The 23,589-nt window shown below is 33.6% G+C and overlaps 1 protein-coding gene across 2 annotated transcripts in view; it reads left to right on the top strand.

Moving 5' to 3' along the window:
• Positions 1–4,552: 4,552 nt before the first annotated feature.
• Srfbp1 (serum response factor binding protein 1) overlaps positions 4,553–23,589 on the top strand; it is a 38,764-nt gene continuing 19,727 nt past the window's right edge. The window contains exons 1-4 of one of the 2 annotated variants that reach the window (XM_013141229.3): positions 4,553–4,711; positions 11,875–11,963; positions 13,511–13,583; positions 14,623–14,679. In XM_013141229.3, the coding sequence (XP_012996683.1) occupies positions 4,676–4,711; positions 11,875–11,963; positions 13,511–13,583; positions 14,623–14,679 (255 nt within the window). In that variant the 5' untranslated portion in view covers positions 4,553–4,675. The remainder of the gene's footprint in view (positions 4,712–11,874; positions 11,964–13,510; positions 13,584–14,622; positions 14,680–23,589) is intronic. The other variant, XM_003477379.5, reaches the window with a different exon arrangement.

Raw genomic sequence — 23,589 nt, 5'->3', positions numbered from 1 at the left:
GTTGACCCCTATCGTCCCTATTCTTTTTGCTCCTCTCTTCCTTATCATCTGCCTCCCTCGCCTGCCTCTGCCTTACAAAACAAGATGACAGAAATTTGACAATGGCTGTAATATTGCATATTGTCACCTTCAAGAGGGTTGCTTAGATTAACAGATATAGACATACAAAATTGATCTAAACATGAGTGTTGACTATTCCATTCCACTAATTAATACAATTGGTAGTACAGTCAGTTTAGCTATCATATATATATATACATACACACACACACACACACACACACACACATTTATGTGTTTTTCCTCCTTTGCCTTATTTTAATTACTTTTCCTCTTTGAATAGTTTCTTACTCTTACACAGTATTCATTATAGATTTTGGAACATATGTAATTTTTAAGTTTATTACACTAGAGAGACAACACAGTATTTACATGTGAGTTTGATTTATTTCACTTGTGAGTATGGTCTCAAGTCATGTCCTTCACTTATAAAAGTCTCGATGCAATCTTTATAGCTGAGTAGTATTCCATTGTATAAAAATACTATTTTTTATCCATTCCTTGATTGATGGATACTTGGGCTGTTTCCAAAATTTGGCTATTATAAATTGTGCTGCTAGAAACATTAGTGCACATATATCACTGTGGTATGATGCTTTCAGTTCTTCTAGGAAAATGCCCAGGGAGCAGGATAGCTAGGTCAAAAGGAATCTCTAATCTTAGCTTTTTGAGGAATCTCCACACTGATTTCCACAGTGGTAGTACCAGTCTACGTTCCCACCAACAGTGGAAAAGAGTTCCTTTTCCCCACAGCCCCTCCAGCATCTTTTATTGATTTCTTGATCCTGGCCATTCTTTCTGGGGCAAGATGGAATCTCAGTGTTGTTTTAATTTGCATTTCCCGAATGACCATTGAGAATACATCTGTATTTATAGAGTATCTTGTAACAAAATTGTTTTTGAAATAAAATTGCTGTGATATAAGGTATCACATTTCACACTTTATTACATATTACTAAACTCTAAAAATTATTAGGATGTTAGAGTATTATGTACATAAAGAGTCATGGCCCTCTGTAATATTATCAGCCCTACATAAGACAATAAATGCCATTTGTCTAGGAAAGTATTTCACCTTCATTCCTTTTCTATATGTTTGGAATGGAGAGTAAGTATAATTATTGTAGGGAATTTGGATATATACATATCACAATTTGATTCTTTTTACTTCTCCTCATAAATACTTTAAAATGTTGATTTTACATGTGAATGTAAACATTCTAATGCAAACACCCCTGCTCTCTTTAGACAGCAAAAAAGACAGGATTGTACTTGGAATAACAATACAGGTGAGAAGAGATGTACATGTAAAAATTTAAATGCTGACTAAAGAAATAGTTCACACTGTCACAGAGGAAGAATTATAATAGCAAGCATAGTTTACACAATAATCTTTTAACATGGATGATATGGATAATCTCATTGTATTTTTTTCTTTGAATAGTCTAAAGGGAGTTTATTCTCATGTAAAGAACAATTGTGATCAAGGAGAAAATAATTATTTCAACTAAAAAATTAATCTTATTAAAGGTATAATAGTAAATATCTGACAGTGATAATTTTAAACAGTAGTATAATTAATGTGTGCTTTTAATGGTAACAGTTTCATGCTTACTGAGAATACTTAATTAAAAATATAATGATAAAATTTGGATGAGTATCAAAGGAAGCCATCTCACATTCAGTCTCAACCCATAGACTATGTGTATTCATTTTATGTTTTTAAATGCATTTAGGAACAATTTGAAAAGCAATATAGCAATATCACATGTGCTTTGTAATCTGATTATGAGAAGTTTTTATAATCATCACTGTGTTTTAAAAGGTGTTATTCTATTACATAAACCTTTGTGTTTATTATGGCAGAGTAATTCTGTCACAGCGTCACATTTCTCATTATTTATTCTTTTTCAGTAAGAACAATGACTGATTCTTTAACCAGGAGGGAAGGATTATCCAAGTACATGTTGGAAGGATAGTACATTGCATAGTTCTAATTTTATTAATATGACATTAGTATAACTTATACCATAGGCAACCACAGAAAATCAACAGTTGTCTAAAAGCTGAGTCATACTACACCCAATTTAATAAATATCTGAATAGTGTAATTTAAAATTTGATGTGAAGATTTTATTTCTTTGAGGTATCTATCTACAATACAGTTTTATTTAACTAATTTCAAAGATACAACACATCAAAAAGTAATTCTGTGTTAAGAGACTATAACCAAGATTTTGTTCTTGACATATTAAACTGTGAAGCCTCTACTGAAGCATAATAGAAAATACATGTGACTACTGCAATAGGCATTTTTTAAAAGAAAATAATTATGCATTATGCCTATTGTTAATCAATTTCAATTTTATTCCTTCTTAAGGATGTAGGAAATATAAGAAAGTACTCAGAAAAATTCATTGCATTTTTCTTGATTGTGGATCAAAACTATTATAAGTTGAAATGTTTCAAGAATGGGACTGAACCAAATGGAAGTACTTGGAGCATTGAGACACCTGGAAAGCAACAGCTTTATTATGCCAGTGCCCTGGCAGGAATCCAGTTCCCAATCACCAGGCTTGACGGGGTTAAACAAAAACTTGTATATGTTGTAAGCAGGATGTACAAAAAACTGATAGTGGGTTACTTTAAAATTGGTTATATATGTTTCATAATATGTGGTTAGGTAGATTCATTTTGGGCAGGTTTAATTGGGGGTAGAGTGGGGTTTCATATAGTAGGAAGGTCAGAGGCTTGGGCAAGCAGATAATATCATGTCTTTGTCTGAGCCAGTGTGTCCCTAGGTTATAAGCCCTTAAAACAAGCTAGTATAATAGGATATGGGCTATCATACTATGTATTAACCAGGTTTATGGGCTGAGTAGTGCAGCCGGGTCATACTTATCTCACAAGTTGCAGTTGGCATGGTATGTCAAGGTCTACTGAGTCCTACAGTGTAAATGTGAGACAGGCTGGGCCTGCAGATCCTGTCTTTAGCATAATGTCAGCCAGTGAGTTTTAAAGTTTTGCCTCAAAATTACTAATACAGTTCAAGTAGTGAGGACTACAAAGGACATGCTTAAGAAGGACAATAGGATTCTCAATAGCTTCTCTGTGACTCATTCATTCAAGCAAAAGGTGTAATACAACCATTTTCTTAGCAAAAGGTCTATAATTTTCTAATAGCTACAACAGAAATAGAATATAAATAGGGAACTATTCTCAAGAGAAAAATAATATGATCAAAGAAATTTAAAAGGTAAAGGAGAAACTTGAACAGCCATTTCTAGCTTCTCCAAAATACCCTCTAGGAAAAAATAATTACCTAAATTTGATTATTCCTTGTAACAGTATTATGTATTTCAAATGGTAAAATGTACTTATATTAAAGAAACAGCTACGCATGTACAATAATATTGCTCAATACTATTTTTGGAAGTTCCATCAAAAATAAGAATAAAATAGAATATTATAAGGCCAGAAAAAGAGAAGTAATCATTTTCTGGTAATATGCATACTCAGAAAAATCTTTCTTCTGAAAAAAATATTTGTAAAAGAGATTGGATAATAGGCATCCCAAAAAGTCAACTTGTGACTATATTGACGATCAAACAGAAAAAATAAGAGGACATATTTCATTCACAATTGCTATCAAAATTATGCCAATATAAATTTTGATACTAATATATGATCAAAAAAATAACCCATGGAATCATGGTAGGTGCTGACTTCCTAAGGAAGAAAACTACAGAAACAAGCAAATATAGTGTGTATGCACGAATACCCTTTCTACACTACGCACGCAGATTCTGCTTTTGGCTTCTTATCTAAAAATGGTTGGCCTACCTGAGACCAAAACTCAGCCAATTGGTTACAGGAGAAACAGTACCAAACAAATTGTTTTGACAGGGAAGGGTCGCGAGTCAAGAGGCAATCGACCTCAACACGGTCTAACTTTCTGGTGGTGCCAGAGGACAGTCCCGGAACAGTTTTCATTGAGTGCTGATTCCATCAATTTGAAAGTAGTCCACAGCCGTCCCCCAGGTAGTAGCAATTGCACGTCTCGGGTTTGCATTCAAGGTTCAATTTTTTAACTGTAACCTTTTTTTACAGGGGGAAAAAAAAAATAACTACGTTTCTTCTCTACAGGACCAAAAAGCCGTGAGGATTTAATAACATGAACTTATTCAAAGAGCGGAAATCTTTACAAACACTATATAAATAATCAGCAGAAGCTGACCCTTTCACAGAAATGTTTACCCTCTTTCGGAGGAACAAGCGGGGAGGGAATCTTAAGACATCAATCCCAATCTACAAGGAAATACAACAGAAGCAACACTACGAACGGCCTACACAGACGTCAGTTAGGTTACGCAATCACGCCTATTTTCCATAGGAACGCACCATCCCAGCGCACCACAGTCTGCGCGGAAGTGGCTTTGTCATCTTTTCCGGTATGCTCTTTCACGTAACAGCATACTTTTTGTTTAAGCAACAGCGCTCTCAGAAGGCGGATGAGTTTTGGTCAGAAGAAGCCGCCGTTGGGGGGCGTGGCGACGCAGCCGCAGTAGAAGCCGTTCGCGTGCTAGTAATCGCCCCTGTGCTTCCGTGATTCACTATGGCGCAGCCGGTTTCTCTCAATCTAAATAACGAGGTGAGTGCCGGGTCGCGGCTTATCTTGCAGATTCTCAAAACCACCCGCTTTCTTGTGATTGGTGCTGGGCTGAGTCGAGGATGGAGGACTGGGACCGACTGGAGAATCCTCTTGGTGGCTCTATGCGAGCGTCCCGCCTCTCGGTTTGGCTACCCTGAACTCCTTCGCGGCCTCGGTAACTGAAGCAGGAGACCTGTCTCTGACTGTTAGGCTCCCACACGAAATGTCAGTTTACTTGGGTATCAGCATCCTCTTACATGAAGGTCAGAATCTACTTTCTTCATGAGGTTGTCAGAAATTAGCTAAGAGTACAGTGCCTGGCCCTTAATAAACTCTTAGTACACATTACCTGCTTTTTATTCGTTGTCAAAGTTAAAGGAAGAACTTAAGAATTGTAGTTTGTCCTAAGAATTGTTGATACTGAATGAGTGTGTGCAGTCAGTATCTCGTTTCTTTTTCCACGTAACTGCCCGAAAGGCTTGCTTAGATTACCAGATATAGACATGCAAACTTGATCTAATCATAAGTATTAACTGTTCTTTCCCAAGAAATAATAGAATTAGTAGAACATAGAATTATAGTCATCTTAGCTATATTGTGTATATATGTGCAAATTTATGTCTTTTTTGCTTTCCCCTTCTTTCCTCCTTTCCCGTTACAATTAGTTTTAATCATACGTTGTGCCAGAAAAAAATCGACAGGCTATTTTCCATTAAATTATGATATATTAAAGATCATAAATCAGAAAGATGTTTTTCAGAATTCACAGGAAACACTTGTTAGCGTCATGTCTAATTATCTAATTTTGACTTTGATTGCAGTGATGATAGGAAATCATTTATATACAATCTTCTCAACAGCTAAAGTTTGACCTTTATAGGAAACTTTTGCTAACTCACCTTATTTTAGTGTCTATTCCTTATACAATCAGGTCCTTTCTATCTTGGGATACATTGCTTCTATTTTCCTTTGTTTATACACCTATCCCTACTACATACATGCTCTATAAATGTTTGCCAGATGAATAATTTAATTTATCAAACCAGGAAGCATATGCATCACACACTAAAATCTATTATATCTTTATATGCAAGAGATAAAAAGGACAAAAGGAGGTGATATTTAAAATTAATGAGAAAACTACAAAGAGAAAAATACAGTCATGTGTAAATTTATATACAAATTGAAAAATATCAAAAAAGTCAACTAAGTAGAAAATAAAACATATAACAGATGAATGCTAATATGTGTTATTATAAAATAGCTCCTGGAAATTGACAGAAAATCTGCAAAAAGCTGGGCAAAAGGTACATGCAAGTACTTATTCAAAAAGGAAACATCCTATAAAGTTTCAATTCACTGTTTCAGATCTTTTTGCCACTGTTATAAATTAAATTATATTGCCAACTAGATCTATTGTACTAGTCTCTCCCAGCTACTAAAAGTGACCTTTCTTAACTTTGCATACTGCTGCTGGAGTATAATACTCTTTTCAAAACATCTAGCACATCACTGCATTTTTAGAACCCACTGAGCTATTTGGATAAAGATTAAACAAAGGCAGACACTTTTACTGGCTTTAAATTTTACTCATGTGTCTAATACCTGTTTGTTTAATGGTCTTTAATAGATTACGTCTCCTTACTTGGGATTGAGATGTATATCGCAGAGGTTATAACACCTGAGTTTACGTACAATTTTGTGTTTGTTGACTATAGAGAGCAGAATTTGTAAGTTTCACCAAATTTCCAAGTTTATTAGGTCTGTCGAATTGCCTTTGAGGTCTCTGTGATCACAGTGTGATTTAGTTCCTACTAATTCTAGTAATTCTTGTTTAACTTTTAACTATAGTTTTATTATATTTTAAATATAGTTGTTTCCTTAAAAATTATATGATAGTCAAATTTTATATGAAATTTCCCAGAACGTTTTTCCTATGTCTTCTATTCTTAATAATTGGAAAGATCATTCCATGTCTTCTATTCTTAATAATTGTATTTTTATAAAAAATTTTTCAAGGATAAAGACTAATTTACAAATTACTTCTAAACTCTAGGTTGTTAAAATAATTTATTCTTGTAAAGTAAAAATTTTTTTGCTGTTTTTAGAAACAAACCATCACTTTTTATTCCATCTACAATTATTGAATGCTTTATCTTCCTCAGAATTCTATGTAAATTTAATGTAAAAATTTAACTGTTTTAATGTATGTTTAAGTGTATAGGATTGATAGCCATATTTCTAAGTTTTTGTTGGATAGTGGAACAGAACTGGTTGCAGTCTGTTTGAATCCCCACTTTATATGCTCCACTTTAGTATCTTGAATAACTATTTGTAAGAGGACAATCTATAATCATCCACTAGTGATTTCTTACTGTTTATGTAGTATTGGGGCTGGGGATTTAGCTCAGCGGCATAAGTGCCTGCCTTGCATGTGTGAAGTTGTGAGTTCGATCCCCGGTACTGATAAAAAAAAAAATAGAAAGTATGTATTATTTCTACCCATTTTTCGTTTTGTTTAGCCTTTCTTTAAATAGAATTTTTTTTAAAAGACAAAAAAAATTGAACTGTTTTGGTATAATTACTTCCCAAACTGCTAGCAAAGTCCTTGTTTGCAATAAGTAAATACTGGCAAAATAGAAACACAAGCACGACTTTTGTCACTAGTGTTCAGATGAGAGGAGAATCTCCTAAATATTGACTTGTTTCCTCCTTTTTCATTAAGGCTATAAAAGGAAGGACGCACAATTGAATGCAACAGTGCTGTAATGTTTAGTGAGTCAAGAATTTGAAAAATACCTGGACATGCTGTAGTTATGTTTTTCTGGCAGCAGTGATGTGTAACGTTTGAATTACGGGGTGCGGTGATTTGATGGAGTGCTTTGATTCCAAAGAAGGGGCATGAGTCTTTGTAGAAACTAGTGTATTATTCTTTGATAGAAAATTACCAATAAGCCCGTTAGAAAATGACGTAGCATTGCTTATGTTAGGCCTGCCTTGTCCTTGGTTTTGCTTTCTGTCATTTCAGATAAATAGGTCAAGTGTAATTCTGAAAATATGAAGTGGAAATTCCAGAAATACACAATTCATGAAGTTTTAAATTGGTCACCATTCTGAACATAGTGATGTGCACCTCAGTTGGGAATTATGGCTTAGGCCGGGATGTCTGGTATATTACTGTAATTCTGTTATCAGTTGATTTTGTTAATCTCTTTCCATGTGTAATTTATTAATCACTGTAAATACAAATTTATCATAGGCAGATGTGTGTAGCAAAAAACATGGTACATACAGGGATGGTGCCATCTACAGTTCAAGGCATCCCTTGCTTATCCTAGAACATACATGGCTTGAATAGGGAGTACTGCAGTAAAGATAGAAACAAAAACACCAAAGGACAGAATGGTTTTCCTCCCTGTATTATAAAAGGTAAAAGATGTCAAGAACCATGTTCGTATGTGTATAAGAAGTTACAAAACTCGTTCATAATTGGATTTATAGTATTTTTTTATAATTTATTCTGAAATAGTAAATTAGGGTTTGTTCCATCCCCAAGAAAAACCAGTTTTTGATTGTTAACCTTTCTGTAAGTTTGTCAGGTGGCAGCATATGTCTAGTAATGGTTAAGTTAGGTAATTACTGAGCATTCAAGTTGTCTTAAATTGTTGCTCAGGAGAAGTAAGACCTGTAATTCAACCATAAGTTATATGAATGACTAAATTAAGATTCTTTTTATAAAACCATAATACTTCAAACATGTAGTTTGAACCTAGTATAATAATGCAGTTGTACTCTACTTCTTATGTTTAGCAATTACCAAATGTTCTGTCATATAATATTTTATTCCATACACCTTCCTTTTCACCTCAGGTATAATTATTATTTTTCTGGTGTTTGTCTGTCTGTCTGTCTTTGCCTCTCTCTCTTTCTATCTTTGAGAAAGGGTCTCGTTCTGTAGTTCAGAGTGGCTGTGAACTCACTATGTAGCTCAGACTGGCGTGGAACTTATGGCAATCCTCCTGCCTCAGCCTTCCAAGTGTTAGGTCATAGGCATGCACCACCATGGTCAGCTGATGTGTTTATTCATTTGTAGGTTTCATAATTTTGTAACATATATGTGTCTACACCTACTACATAGTGCTGTTTTATATGTTTTTAAATTTTGGGTGTGATGTTACACCGGTTAATGTAATGTACATATCAGATTTCTGTTAACTTTTTCACCAGACATGTTTAGGATTTATCCATGGTAATACATGCAGGTTTTCTGGACTTACTTAAAATTCTATATTCTGCATTTATTTGAAATACTATATTTTTAATGCTTTATATATGCTTTAGACTATATGTGCTTTGTGTGCAAGAATAAATCATTTACATAATAGTCTATTGTTGGATGTATGTCTTTCAAATGATTCCTAGAAGTAGGGCTCTTGTCAAGTGTTGCCGAATTTTCTTCCTGAAAGAGTATACAGTTGGCGTTTTTACCAGTAAGTTCTACGAGTGCCTGTTTTCTCGTGGCTTCAGGTTCAGAACACAGTGTCCTGTTTTTTTGTTTTGTTGTATTTGCCCATCAGTGGTGGTGAGTTTAAGGCATGCATGCTGCAGCAGGTTGTATGTAATGTTGAAAGCTCTAAAAGTTTCCCGTCAGTGTTACAGGTGAGTGAACAATCAGAAGGTCCAGTGTATTCTGAGAGACACATGTATAGGCAAATTTTCCTGATGGGGCCCATGAGTTTTTGTTATAGGTTAATCAAATTTTTGTTACAGGTTAATCCAGATATGTATCAAAATAACTGTAACAGTAGCTGGGCATGGTGGGGCACACCTGTAATCCCAGCACTTGGAGGCTGAGGCAGAGGATTGCCATGAGGTTCAGACCAGCCTGGGCTTCCCAGTGAGTTCAAAGCCATCCTGAACTGCATCATGAACCCTGTCTCAAAAAGATAATAAACAATAAGCTTGCGGGAAAATAGGCTAGCGGGTAAACAACAAAAGTGATTTCAGAAGTCTTAATTTTGTGTGTGGCTTAAAGTTAGTTGTCAGCTCTGTATATCAGAAATTTGTTACTATTGTATACCCAGATATATGTAGCTCTTTCTCTCAAAAGTTGATTTCCATTAACATAAACTTATACTCACATTGTAAAACACATTCTTTTCCTGTCTGCTGATCATCATCAGCTGGTCTGAAAGTGAGTTTAGTGCATGATTCACTGTTGGGCTATGATGCAATGTTTCACAGAATTTAGTTATCGAAGGACAGAGTAGATTTTCAAGTCTCAGAGCTGGAGAACTCTTTTTTTCTTTGGAATTTGCCTTAGCTGGATATTGCCTGCTTTTGCTTCCTGTGTCTGGGTTGACTCTTTAATCTACTCCTGTGGCCATTTTCCAGCAGTTGTATTAGCTTCTTGCCTTATTTGTAATCGCACTCTTGTGGTGTTTGCTCTAAAAGTGATCCAGGTTGCCCTGCCTGTTCAGAATTTACCAGGTTATCTCTCTGGGTAGACTGTTGACATCTTCTCTCAGCATCTGTGCAGTCGATGGTACAAGTTTTAAGTCTTTCTCTCTTGATTTCATAAAATACATTCCTTCCTGTTTGGAATCCCTCAACTAAATTTATCAGTCTTAGTTGTGATTACATTAAGAGTTTTCGTTGAATTTCTGCCTTCACACTCTTTCTTTACACTTTTCTTTCATTTTGTTTCTTCTGTGTAAATATATTTTATTTCCATTAGTGTATGTTTTCTCCTTACTTGGTTTACTCCTCTTTCCTTCCCAAACAGTATCATACTGTTTCCGTAGTCCCAGCAATGATAGTTCTGCTTGCTTTTGGCTGGAGAATTTTAAGCACTGCCTTGGCTCAATGACAGTGTTGGGTGTTTGGTGCTTGTCTACTGATAAGTCACATCTAAAACTCCAACTAAAAAGTTGCTCATCATCAGATTTGCAAAAATAAAACTGTTTAGAGGGAGCAGTTATGAAAAAGAATGTTTAATTCCATTTTTATGTGAAATGAATATACTTTATACACTGAACTTTTAAAATTTTTCTGCTGCCTCTACATAAATACTGTGAAAGTTAAACTAGAAACATGTTTTTTGGGAATTATATAAAACTAAGTTTATGAGGCATAAAAATTTTTCTTTTAAAATTTTCTTACAAAGTAATGACAAACATAGTACTTCCAAAATTGAAATTTTAAAATTGGAAACTTTTTCAGAATATAACCAAGGACCAACTCTGTTCATTGCAGTTTACTAATAGTTTGTAAATGGTGTAATCTAATGTACCTGCAAAGTTCAGCAGTTAGAAACTTAATTACCATATTTTAATGTAATTTATCATTCATACTGTGAATGAATTAACTTATAAATGTACTATAAGCCTATTTAATGAATTCTTTTTGACAATTAAATGTTGTCTAAGACTTTTCACTTATACAGTACATGAATGCTTTTCCTAAATATATTTAACTTTGAAACAAATTCCAAGGCTGGGGATTTAGCTCAGCGGCATAAGCGCCTGCCTTGCAAGCAGGCAGTTGTGAATTTGATCCCCGGTACCAATAAAAAGGAAAAAGACAAAAAAAAAAAAAAAAACCAAAAAAAAAGAAACAAATTCCAAAGGTGTTAATGTATAACAGGAAGAAAACCCTGATTATTTGTGTTCCTTTAATCTAGTATGCAGTTGATTTGAAATAGTGAATTGAAAAATAAATACTGTTATGTTTCAGGTAATTTATTGAATAGATACTCATTCATTGACCACATATTGTACGTCATTGCATTTTAGGTTTAAAGATGTAGTGTTGACTAAAACTAGATATTTGACTTTCATTGAATGTAAGAGGAGGTGTTAAACATAACCAGATTAAAGAAAAATATTAAGGGTCAGGTAAGTTCATAATTTTGGGGGGTACTGGGGATCAAACTTTAAAACCTCACACTTGTGAGGCAAGCACTTGTGCTGCTGAGCTGTATAACCATCCCCTTTACAATCATTTTTAGACTATTTAGTTTCTGTACTGTTTATGGAAGAGCTTTTGAGTTCTTCAAACGGGGAATATGGTTAAACTATTAGACCAGGTATATAATATTAAAACTCAAAGTTAATTGTACTTGTTTTGAGTTATGTCTTTAATTTTGGCTTTTTTCCCCAAAGGTTGTGAAGATGAGAAAAGAAGTGAAGAGAACACGAGTTTTGATCATCAGAAAACTTGTCAGGAGTGTTGGCAGACTGAAGTCAAAAAAGTCAGTGCTTAAAGTAATGATCCTGTGACTAATAAAATGTCTAAAAATGTTTTTACTTAAATACTCAAAATTAGAGCATGGGATATAAAGAAATACTTAAATATCTTGTTCAGTACTTTGTTTTATACAGAGATGACCTGAGTGATACAGAATGTGTATTGTCCGCATGTCCTGACATGCTTTGGACTCTGTGCCTAAGACATGGGGTGAAACTCTCCATGTAGTCTTTTCAGAACATGTTAAGGTGGTAATATCAGATGTAAGCCTAGTAATGTTGTGGGAAAATTCCCAAGCCAAGCCAGAACAAACCAAAGGAAGACGCTTTGCACTGAGGGGATAAGGCAGCATTTAATCTTTACACCAGTGGACTGTTGGATCTTCATGCCAGTGGACTGTTGCAGAATAATTCCTTAAAGGCAACATCGCTGAATTTAGGAAGAGTTTAGTTTATATAGAATTTAGAAGTGGGAGGGAGGTACAAAGCAAGTGACAAAACATTGTATGATTGGTGACTTAACTGAGTAATATATTGACAGGCAGGCTAGTCTTGAAACAGAGGAATTGTTTATCATAATATAAAAACATACTGGAAACCAGGAAGGGCCGTCATGGTTAATAAGCATAGTTAAAGGTGTTACCATAATATAGAAACATTCTGGGGAGAGGGCCCTTACAGCGTGGGGCTTTAGACACTGTTAGGGTCAGTTGAATTTAGCAGAAACAGCAGAACAGAAATTTGGTCAGAGCCTTCTAACTAATCATGAAATGTCTGTAAGTTTGCTGTATTGTAAATGTGTTTCTATGAAGATTTTATATCATTTTTTCTTGAATTACTGTTTAAGATGAAACCTTTAGTACCCTGTGAAGTACTTAATCAGTTTATTGTGTGCTATGAGTTTTTGAAAAAGTATTTTATGTTTTTCAGCATTAACAGTGTCAGTAATAAAGTAGTTATAATTCTTGTAGTTAAAGCCTGAATATTTACACAGCCTTCAAATGTGTTTTGTTCCTGGTTAATTTTCTTTTCTAACAAATGTTCCAGAAATAGCTCTTCTATTTAAAATAAGTGTGAAATTGGACATTTAACACTTATTTTTAATTCCAGAGAACTAATTTTCATTTAATAAACATAATGAATCCTTACGGATTGTGAAGCATGTATTACATTAAATACAATGTAATATGATTGATTGAGTGATTGATTGATTGATTGACTGAAAAGTGTTAGCTTCCAGATACGGGGCTTAAGAAGGGGAACTCAATTACTGATCTAACACCAAGACAGTGCTTATTTACTAGTTGCAAACAGTTGGATTTGTTTATGAAATTGGTGTATGTGTTAGAGTGGGGAAAGCAAGAGGGAATGCTGGGGATTTAGCTTAGCAGCATAAATGTCTGCCTGGCAAGCACAAGATCGCAAGTTCTATTCCCAGTACCAAAAAAATAAAAACCAAAAAGAGGGAATCCAATAGGCTTAAAGTAAAAACTCTTCATTATGATATAATTAAAATGAATGCTTTACCTGCATATATATTTTTTTTCTGCAGGGGGACTGAAGATGCACTGTTAAAAAATCAAAGACGAGCACAACGATTGCTTGAAGAAATCCATGCAATGAAGGTAAAGATCTGCGTACAAACGTAAAGGTGTTTCTGTGGCTTTTATCAGCCTACATTTTGTGTATGTATGGTGTTATTTGAAGATTTATGAGATTGTGCAAATCTTACTAATATGTGTCCATTTGGTGAAAAATGTAGCACATTTAGAAAATTGTAGTGTTAGCCGGGTCTGGTACTCAAGCCTGTAATCCCAGCACTCGGGAGGCTGAGGCAGGAGGATCATTGCAAGTTCGAGACCAGCCTGGGCTACAAAGTGAGCTTAAGACCAGCCTGAACTGCATAGCAAGACCCTGTCTCAAAAAGACAAAAAAAGAAAATTGTAGTGTGTTAAAGTTTGTTTTCCCGTTTTTTACTGAATTTGTCAAAATACTGGACTAATTTGAGTCAAAAGTGCCAAACAAAACTCAGATGTGTTCAATAGTGCCTCATACTGAAGGATTTTATTTTTATTGTAACTTTATGTATGTATGTATGTATACATATATATTTGTTTTTGGTTCCAGGAATTGAACTCAGGCAGGTACTGTGCTGCTGAAATATAATTCCTAGCCCTTTACTGTAACTTTAGGCTTGTAACCTAAATCAAGTTCAAGAATTAAAAGTGTTTGTGTTATTTAAGCATGTGCTTTGTCTAGTACCAACTCTACATTTTTATGAGCTGGTGTCAGCATTTTATATAGTGCTGTAGTTAACTTCAAGTAAAATTAGTGTTGGACCAACATGATCCAGAGTTTCCTTTTTTTCAGTCATAATTTGCACTAGCATAATTTTTAAGTCTCACTGCACTTACTTTGGGGAAACTTTGATTTACCAAATGACATACTATTAAATGTCCGAGAGGTAATTTTATTGTAGAACTTAAAAACAACATTTGGTACCAGCAATTATCTTAATTGCAGGGTATTTTGCATGTATGTTTGGCTATTACAGTTTGGTATATCTTCCATGTGTTGAGTTAGATAAAAGAGAAAGAGAATTCTTGTAACAGCATTTTGATTGAACTAGATTATCAGAACTTTTTACCTGTCTTCTTTTTAAAGGACAGTGAAGTGTTGAATGTGATAGTCTTGTCTCAATATGAAGAGAGGCACAGGAACGTGAGTCTTACATGTCAAGCATATTAATTTCTTGAATTAGCACTCCCCATAATACTGCAGAATTCATGGAATCCACTTGATATATCCCTTTTCTCAAATTTTAATCCTCTTTTTATTCAGTTACTGAGGAAATATTAATGAGTTATATACTGTGTTTTTGTGTGTCATGATACTCGTATGAGGAAGAAAATCTGTATAGAGGTTGTTACTTTGAGGATGGGACTAAGATAGGAAGTTATGATTTATCTTTTCCTTTCACTGTCTGTTACCCAGTCTTTACCAGGTTGCATTGCATATCTAGATTTTTCTCTGTAATTTTTTTCTGAATAGTAATTTTTACAGTCCTAAATTACTCACAGGCTTTGAGATTTTATACAATGGTTGGTTTTGTTTTATATGGAAAGAATACTATACATATATACACACACACGGGGAGGTGCTTGTATACAGTGTATGAAGAGTTGATAACCAGTGATTATCTTTGAAATAGTTCCATTTTTAACTCCTAATAATTACCTTTATTTAGTTGGTTAGATACTTTTTTCTTACCTAACTGTAAGTCTTGTTTTCTGTTATTCTTAAATCTCATTTCCTGAGGAAAATCAGGTAGCCCAGTGATAAAAATTGTGTCATTATTATAGTTTGTTTTCCATTGTGTTTTGCACTGTTACTACAAAAAAAAAAATTGCAGGATTGTCTTGCAGAAAACTAAATTTCATGACCTGTATATTTCTTCAATTCATAAAATGTATAGTATGCATATTCCTTGAATTTGTAGCAGGAGTTTGAGATATCTGGGTTTGTCAGTCTTACTTCAGCTTATGTTGAAATGCCTTTTAGACACTGGGTTAAATTTAACATATAAAAACCAAAAGGAGAAGAGTACTAGAAAGACTATGTGTGTACTTTCCCTGAGAGTTGGACTTTTTTGTTTTTGTTTTTATCTTTTTGGTACTGGGGATCCAACTCATGGCCGTGTGCTTGCCAGGCAAGCGTTTGTACCACTAAGCTAAATCCTTGGCCCTTCATTTTTTGTTTATAATGCTTTTATGAAATTGATCTTTTCTAAAAGAAGCAAATACATTTAGCATTTTTCTTAGTTGAAAGATAATTTATAATTTTCTAAGGAAGTGTTTTTCATATGTAAGGAAGCATCAAAGAAAGAGTCAACTAAAGAGTAGATCCCAGTCTCAAATTTGAAGGAAACCGCTATTCATTTTTCTAGAGGAGTTTTTTTCTTAGCTCATATACCAGAAGATTTTTAAAGTCTTACTTATAAGACTTGTCCTATACTTGCTTTCTCTGATAATAGGGTATTTCATTTCAAGATGACATCCTTAGGAAGAAAACCCAAGGTATTTTTAGAATTTTTTTTTTTTTTTGTATGTGTGTAGGATGGGGAATAGCCTGACTTTTATGATACTGTAAAATCATAGTTTCTAATTTTATAGGATATAATATTTGATCCCAACTCTTTGATGCTTTTCCTAATAGTATTTATACTTTCAACTTTAAAGTATACATTGACATTACTTGAAATGTTTAAAAAAAATCCCATCTTCAATAATAAAGTTAATAACGACCATTTATCAGGCATTTAGTATTCATTGTCTTATGAGGTAGATCCCATTATTATCCCTGTCTTACAGAATAAGAAACTGAAGCTTAGAAAAATGAAGAGACCTGCCCAAGGTCAAATAATTGTTAAGTAGTGGACTCCAGAGCTGATTATAAAGCTTAATAAGGTTACTTTACAGCATTCGTTTTATTTGATAGTATACAGACTTACTGAAAAATACCTTGAACCACTCTCCCAAGATTGGATGAGGTGGTTATAGCATGATATTGTGTAGGAAAAAAAATAAAACAAGACACAAAGATCTGCACTGTGTCCTAAATCCTTTCCTTCCCCCAGGTAGGTGAGCACAGTTGTCTGTGTCTGTGTCCCCATCCCATCATACCGTTCCCTGTGTCTTTGCCTGAGTAATCTAATGAGAACTTAAGTATTCCTTAAAACTTTGTTCTTCCTATTTTGCATATTTTAAAATTTCTTTTTTATTCTTCCTTTACTTTTTTGGGTGTAACTTAATTATTGAAACCATCCTTTTAGTATATACATCAGCTGTTCAGATTACTCTTATCTTACAATCCTTCAGTTTGTTTCAAAGGAGTTGTTAGTGTATTCGTGTATTGATTAGGAGCTGAAGAGATTTTATGTAATAGTAGTAGTGTGATAACTACCACATCCTTTGAACATAACCACAACACTGTAAAGTAGGCACAATTCTATTTTAAAGGACATTTTCAGAGCTGTTCAAGGTTGCATACCCACATTAGGTTAAAGATTTCTTATCTATTTAACAGTCAGATTGTTTAGAATTTTCTGGTATTTCAGGTTATATGTGCTTTTTAAATAAAATTATTGAGATTTTTCTTGTGAGTACTTAAAAATAAATTTTTATAGGATAAAAGATACATTATTATATCCTATATTATTTTTATATTTGTGTCAAATTAACATTTAATTCACTTACACTACTAAAGTAATTGTACTAAAAGTAGTATTAATCTTATGCGTTTTGACAGCTTCATCTTTTGTGAACCAGCACAAAGCATAATATTATCAAATCAAGACTGCATTTTAGAGATTTCTTCTAGACTATAGGTAGGCTAATAGATTTAAGGATGTATATGCAAGCAGAAGGCATAGATATAGAGACATTTGAGACTGATTTTCCACCTCAGACACTTAACTTTCTGGCCTAGAGTTTCCAGAGTTTGGTTATTAGCTCATTACAGGAAGTATTTAAATTTTGAAATGTCTTCATTCTCTTCCCCAATATTGTATAGCTTATATGATTCTGGGTTTATTGTAAGCATCCTTCACAAGGGTATAATACTAAGATCATTGTGCAAATAAGGATTTTCCTCCTAAGGATATTAGCTTATTTACAAAGAACACTTATTAAATGTGTAAATATTTACACTTTTACCTACAAATTTGTGGAAAATACTTTGGAACAATAGAAAATTAGAATATTAGAATCTAAAAATAAAAATGCATTGTTTCCTATCCATGTTTGTTCTTTTATTGGCCCTGCTGACTTCAGTCATGCGGTTTAAACGTTGTCTGTTAGATTTCTCCATCATAAAGTTACCTTGTCCTGTTTTCAGTTACCAAGTAATCTGTCAGATAGTATTTTGACACTATGAATATCCTGTAGTCTCTCAAAATCCAATGATTGATGAAATAGTTGAATCAATTAGAACATTTTATTTTTTTCTATTTCTGTTTCTCTGATTTTTATTCGCTAAGAGGAATTTTCTTATTAAATATCATTGGGAAAAGTTAAAATAGCCATTTTTGCCTAAGGAGAAAAGATATGGAAAATATCTTTTGTTCTTCATATGCTGGGCAAATTTGCATTCTGACATTATGAAGATTAATTTGTCCAAATTGGATTTCATTCTTTTCCTCTAGTAAGTATGGTTTTAGCAGTTAATTTCTTGGCTAGCCTTTAACTTCAAATTACATTTCTTGTTGTCTTTTACAAACTGCTTTGCGTCTGTCCGCATGAGTGTGTTAGGTGTAGAGGTCCCTTTTCTCTCTGTTGGGTATCCTTGCTCTCTGATGTGACAAAGTATCCTGGATTCATCTTTCCACAGCTACCTCTGCCATTTTACTGAGCCATGAAAATTGCACCTAGCCTTAGACTAAGCTCTGAAAAGATGATGACTACTCGTATAATTTTCTGAATGCTTCATGCCATGTAAGTTTAGACTTCCACATCAGACTGTTTGCTTATGTTTAATCTAGTTCTTTCAGATTAGACCTTTGGGTGGTAGAACCAGGATTCATGATTTTTTTAGGTTTGGGGAGGCCACTTAATCATGTTTTGTATTAGTCTCTTAATGTGGAGATTAACAATCTAAAATTTAAATTTTGCTGAGTTGAAGTTTTAAGTAAAAAAAATCAATAAAATGTAGCCAATGAAAGAGAAGAAACCCATAGAGTGTGGTATCCAGAAGCCGAGTGAAACAACTATTTCAAGAATGAAATGGTGAGTTATGTATTGTTTTCAAAATTAACACTATTATTTTTTTATAATATACAAACTCACTAGATCATGGTTAGTGATTAATTTCTCAAACTGAAGTTTTTCCATGGCTTAGGTTGATTTACAGAACTATGCTTATATAACAAAAATGATTTTTATCCTTTTTTAAATTTATTTTTATTTTACTTTAAAGAAGATAAAAGAATAAAACCAAAACAAATTTGTGTAAGAGATACAGGACTTCAAAACATTACAGAACCAACAATAGTTGCCATCATGCCTTTTGATGTCTTCAAAATAGCTGCAGATAACTTCAGACATAGTAAAAATCAAGTAGAACAGAATAGAATAGGAACAATAAAAACAAAACGGTGAATGCAATAAAGGATTTCAGAACAAGCCAATAGTAAATCCAAAATTGCTGCCTTCATATATTTTGCTTTCTTTGATTTAGCTGCTGATGCCATCAGATTTAACATGATCAAACAAAACAAAAGAGCATAAAACCCAACCCAACAAAACAGTGGAAACTATATAGGGCCTCAAAACAAGACCATAGGGAATCCATAAGGCTACAACCCTCAAGGAGATCCTCCCCAGGTGCTGCACATTTGGTACGTTGACATTTAGTACATTGAAGTAGAAGGTAGAATGTTTGATTATATTAGTTCTACTCATCGCAGTGCAAACATCATATATATCTTCTTGGTCATTAAATTTGTAAACATAAATGAAAATTTAAAAATACAAATGAGAGAGAGTAGAGTTGTTGGAACCTAGAGAAAGGATCAATTAATTGAGTTTAATATCTTACATGATTTTAGGAAGATTTTTCAGAGTTAGGGCACTGTTAGAGCTTCGAGATTAATCTTAATAATCAGGAAAAGCCAGTTTGGATAAATAGAATACTCCATAAAGCATATAGATCTAAATCTGTATGACATGATTTCAAAGGACTGCTGAGTATTAAAGCACTCCAAATAGTGTAGCACACTGAATAAGTTTTTTCTTTTTAAAATGTATTTTCCTTTCTTTCTCCATGTGTATACTTCATATACTAATTGTATATGAAGGCTTAAGGCAGTCATGCTGAAAAATAGCTGTAATACAGAGTGAATGGAGAAAAAAGAGTTGAAGTAGAGGCTAAACATGAGATAAGATTACATATGAAAGACTTCTAGAAAACGTGACACATCACAGAATTTTAAATACATGTTTTGTAGAACAGTAAAGTTGAAGGCAGAGTGGGGAGGGTATTTTGAGGAAGATTAGTAGCAAAGTGTCTTTAAACTTAATTTGTTTGAGCATTCACTATATATTTTGATCACACATCTGTGTAGTTCGTGCCATTTATTCTTCTTTTTAATGTGCTGTCCTAAGAAGATACTTGAAAATAAGTGGTTTGAAGGATTTCGTGTATTTTATGAATTTGTGACAGAATTATGCCCTTTCAACTAGGTTTGGGATTGTAGTTCAAAAGCAATTAGCTCTTTCTCCAAGGCTGGCCTTTTTGTGAAATGTCTGTGTGTTCTGTGTGAGTCTTCACGCTGAAGTAATGGTTGGATCTCATTTTCTCTGCCCACCTCTCTGAATGTGACCATAGAAATGTATACTTTTCTGTGCCAAGAATAGTTTAGATGTTTTTATTTGGTGTAAAAAAATGTGATCATGCTTGGGTTAAAAAAACTTTCCCTAACTTTTCTAAAAACTATTTCTATTGTAAGAAATAGGATTATGTATTTTAAAAGTTTTGAGTTTATTTTGATTAAATAATTTGCTTTTTGTTTAATACTGATTTTGAATGCAGATCTTAGACTATTGAATTATGAGTATTTCTTTAACTTTTGCCCAACAAAATAGTAATTATTTTTATAAACCAATGACTATTGTTGAAAATATATTCAGTTTAGTTTTTAGAATGTGAAGATTCAACTTTTGACATGAACTTCAACTTGGAAGTAAAGTGAGACAGTACTTTTGTAGACATTTAGTAATTCTTTTACTGGCTGCCAGCAAAAACCTGACACCCATACAATTTCCTCGTAGTAAACTTACTTTGTTTTATTATGTCACTCTCCTGTTCAAGAACCTAGATGAGCTGCTTTTTGTATGCCAGATTGAGTCTGATTTTTCATTAGTCTTAAAGGCTTTATAATTATTTTACCCCTTTCATCCTCATTTCTGTCTGCATACTGTAGTCAACATTATCCCTCATGCATTTTTATACATTCTTGTTTTTAAGTTTCTACGGTCTTGTGTGACACCACCATTAACCACCACTGCATGCAAAACTGGAGTGAATCATTGTCACAGTGTTTGCCAACAGTGGTTTTTTGGGGAAATATGGGCATGTAGGTATGTGGGCTAATGCCTGGGACCTATTGGTAGGGAGTTTGTGCAATTTAAGAAAACTCCTTTGGTAAATTGGACATCTTTTCATTGTTTTAACCATTGAGAACTACTGTAATAGCAGAAATTACCCTGCTGTGTCATCTATACAGTGTTTTGGTAGTTAGCTTTTTTAATACTTATTTTAAAGAGAATAAAACCAAGCAAAATAAAACAGAAAAAAGGCAATCAAAACAAAACAATGTAAGTGACATAGGTCTTCAAAATAATACAAAATCAACAGTGGTTATCATAATGCCTCTTGTCTTCAAAATCGCTGCCCATACCTTTAGACATAGTAAAAATCAAAACAGAACAGAATAGAAACAAACAAACAAACAAAAAAACAATGAATGCAGTAAAGGGCTTCAAAACAAGACAATGGTAAATCCAAAATGGCTACCTAATATATCCTATTATTTTTGAAATAGCTGCCATGCTATCAGATATAAAAAAAAGAAAATAAAATCGAATCCCACAAAACAATGAAAATGATACAGGTTAATAGGGAACAAGTTAATAGGGAATTAACAATGTCTGCCACCTTCAGAAAGAGATCCCCCATAGATATATACTCACTTTAAACCTACAAAATCAGTGAAATACTAAACATTTCAAGCATTAAGTTGTATTTTACCTCAGTAGCAACCATTGCAGCCTGTGTTTTTCAGACCAGCCAGTCACTTATCGGGGGAGGGGGATTCGCTCTTCTTGTTTTCCAGCCTGCCCACTGGAAGGGGCTGGCATCTGGTTCCTCATGGTAGCCGGCACATGGTGCTGAGTCACAGGGAGGGTTTGCTTCTTGGTGACTTCTTATTCTCTTCCCCTACCTTGGTAGTCAGTTTTTCACAGTGTATTATTAACACATCTTCCTTTGTGTTACTGTGTCGGGTTAAATAACCCAACAGTATGCTGTTTCAAAAATTAAACTCTTGGTTGTTTTTTTGTACAATGGTTTGTGTTCTGCACATAAAAAAGTCTCAATGACATGTTGCAAATTTTAGTGTTTCCTTTTTAAATAGATTTTAGAGTTTATACAAAATGCCTTTTAGTAAAAATAAAATCTCTAAAGTTTGTGAACATTTTAGTTTCTTTTTCTTGTCTTCCATCAAATAATGCTTGACATTTTGCTATTAGCTTATTTTTTCTTCATGTTTAATTTTTGAATTTCAAATACCAATTTTACTGAAATAAAATCAATAAGGTTGATGGCTTTCAAGATCTAGAAGGATGTCATTATAAAATCAAAGAAGAATAAGCCATTTGCTTCACGTTTCCTGAAGTTTTGAACATTTGTGTTGATACTGCTTTTGTATCATTGTATGTCCTAGAGTCTAGGGTTTTTTTTTTTTTTTTTTTTCATAAAACTAGAAATAGTTTCTGTTTGGTTCTTTTTTATGGAGAGTAAATGAAGTATATAATATCAGTGTTCCTAGCATACCACTCTGGGTAAATTTCTTAAGAATGTGAATTTTTATAATCTCAGTCTATTTAAATGATATAGATGAAATACTAAGATGGCTATTGTTTTCAGTGCCATTGTGGAAAGTTATAATAAAACTAGTAAGTAAGCTGCAGGTCCAGTAAAGAAGTCTTTTGGGGATCTTCTATATTATATAGTCTGTCATCATTGTCCAGATTACATTGTAAGTTTAGGCCAGAAACTGAGATAAATATTTAGTAAGTAGTGTATGCTTTAATAAATAAAACTGTTAGTTGATAGTACTTTTTTGTGTGTACCAGGAATCAAACTCAGTACCTCATGCTTCCCTGGCAGGCACTGTACCACTGAGCTATGTACCCAGCCCTACTGTTTTACTTTACCCGAAGACATCATACACTCTTATGATCATATCACTTTTCTTCACCCCAACAAAAATATTTTAGGTCTGTACTTTGTATATACCATAATCTATACTACCTTATTGAGAAATAATAGAAATTAATAGGCTGCTTGCCTTTAAAAAGTTTGTAATCTCATGAGAGAGATGGACACATGAACATAGACCTTCAGTAAAGTGCTTTTATTTGTTTTCTTTTTTTTTTTTTTTTTTCTTTTTCTTTTTTGGTACGGGGATTGAACTCATGACCTCACGCTTGCCAGGCAAGTACTTACAAAACTCAGTTAAATCCCCAGCCCTGTAAAGTGCTTTTACAAATTAAGGGAATGGGGCACTGTTTCAGGATCGAAGGAAGGCTTCCTGGAGCAGGAAGCTGAGTCTTTTTAAAAGGTAAGTAGAACATCACAAATTATAGAATGTACTATGTACTTCAGTGTATTTTAATGTATTTTACTTTATTTTGTTATCTTTGATTTGTTTTGATTTGGTTCTTAGAAATGATATAAAGGAAGTATCTATAAAACCAAGAAATAAAGTTTTTAGTTTGTTTTACTAATTTCCCTGCATAAAGTCTATTAATATAATGACCTAATGGCGTAATAGTAATTAGGATTCAGATCTCA

This window comes from Cavia porcellus, unplaced genomic scaffold (assembly GCF_034190915.1).
Source record: "Cavia porcellus strain 051 isolate PalLab524CR breed Dunkin Hartley unplaced genomic scaffold, mCavPor4.1 scaffold_21, whole genome shotgun sequence".
In the NCBI taxonomy this organism is placed as follows: Eukaryota; Metazoa; Chordata; class Mammalia; order Rodentia; family Caviidae; genus Cavia; species Cavia porcellus.
This window is presented reverse-complemented; position numbering and strand designations above follow the sequence as displayed.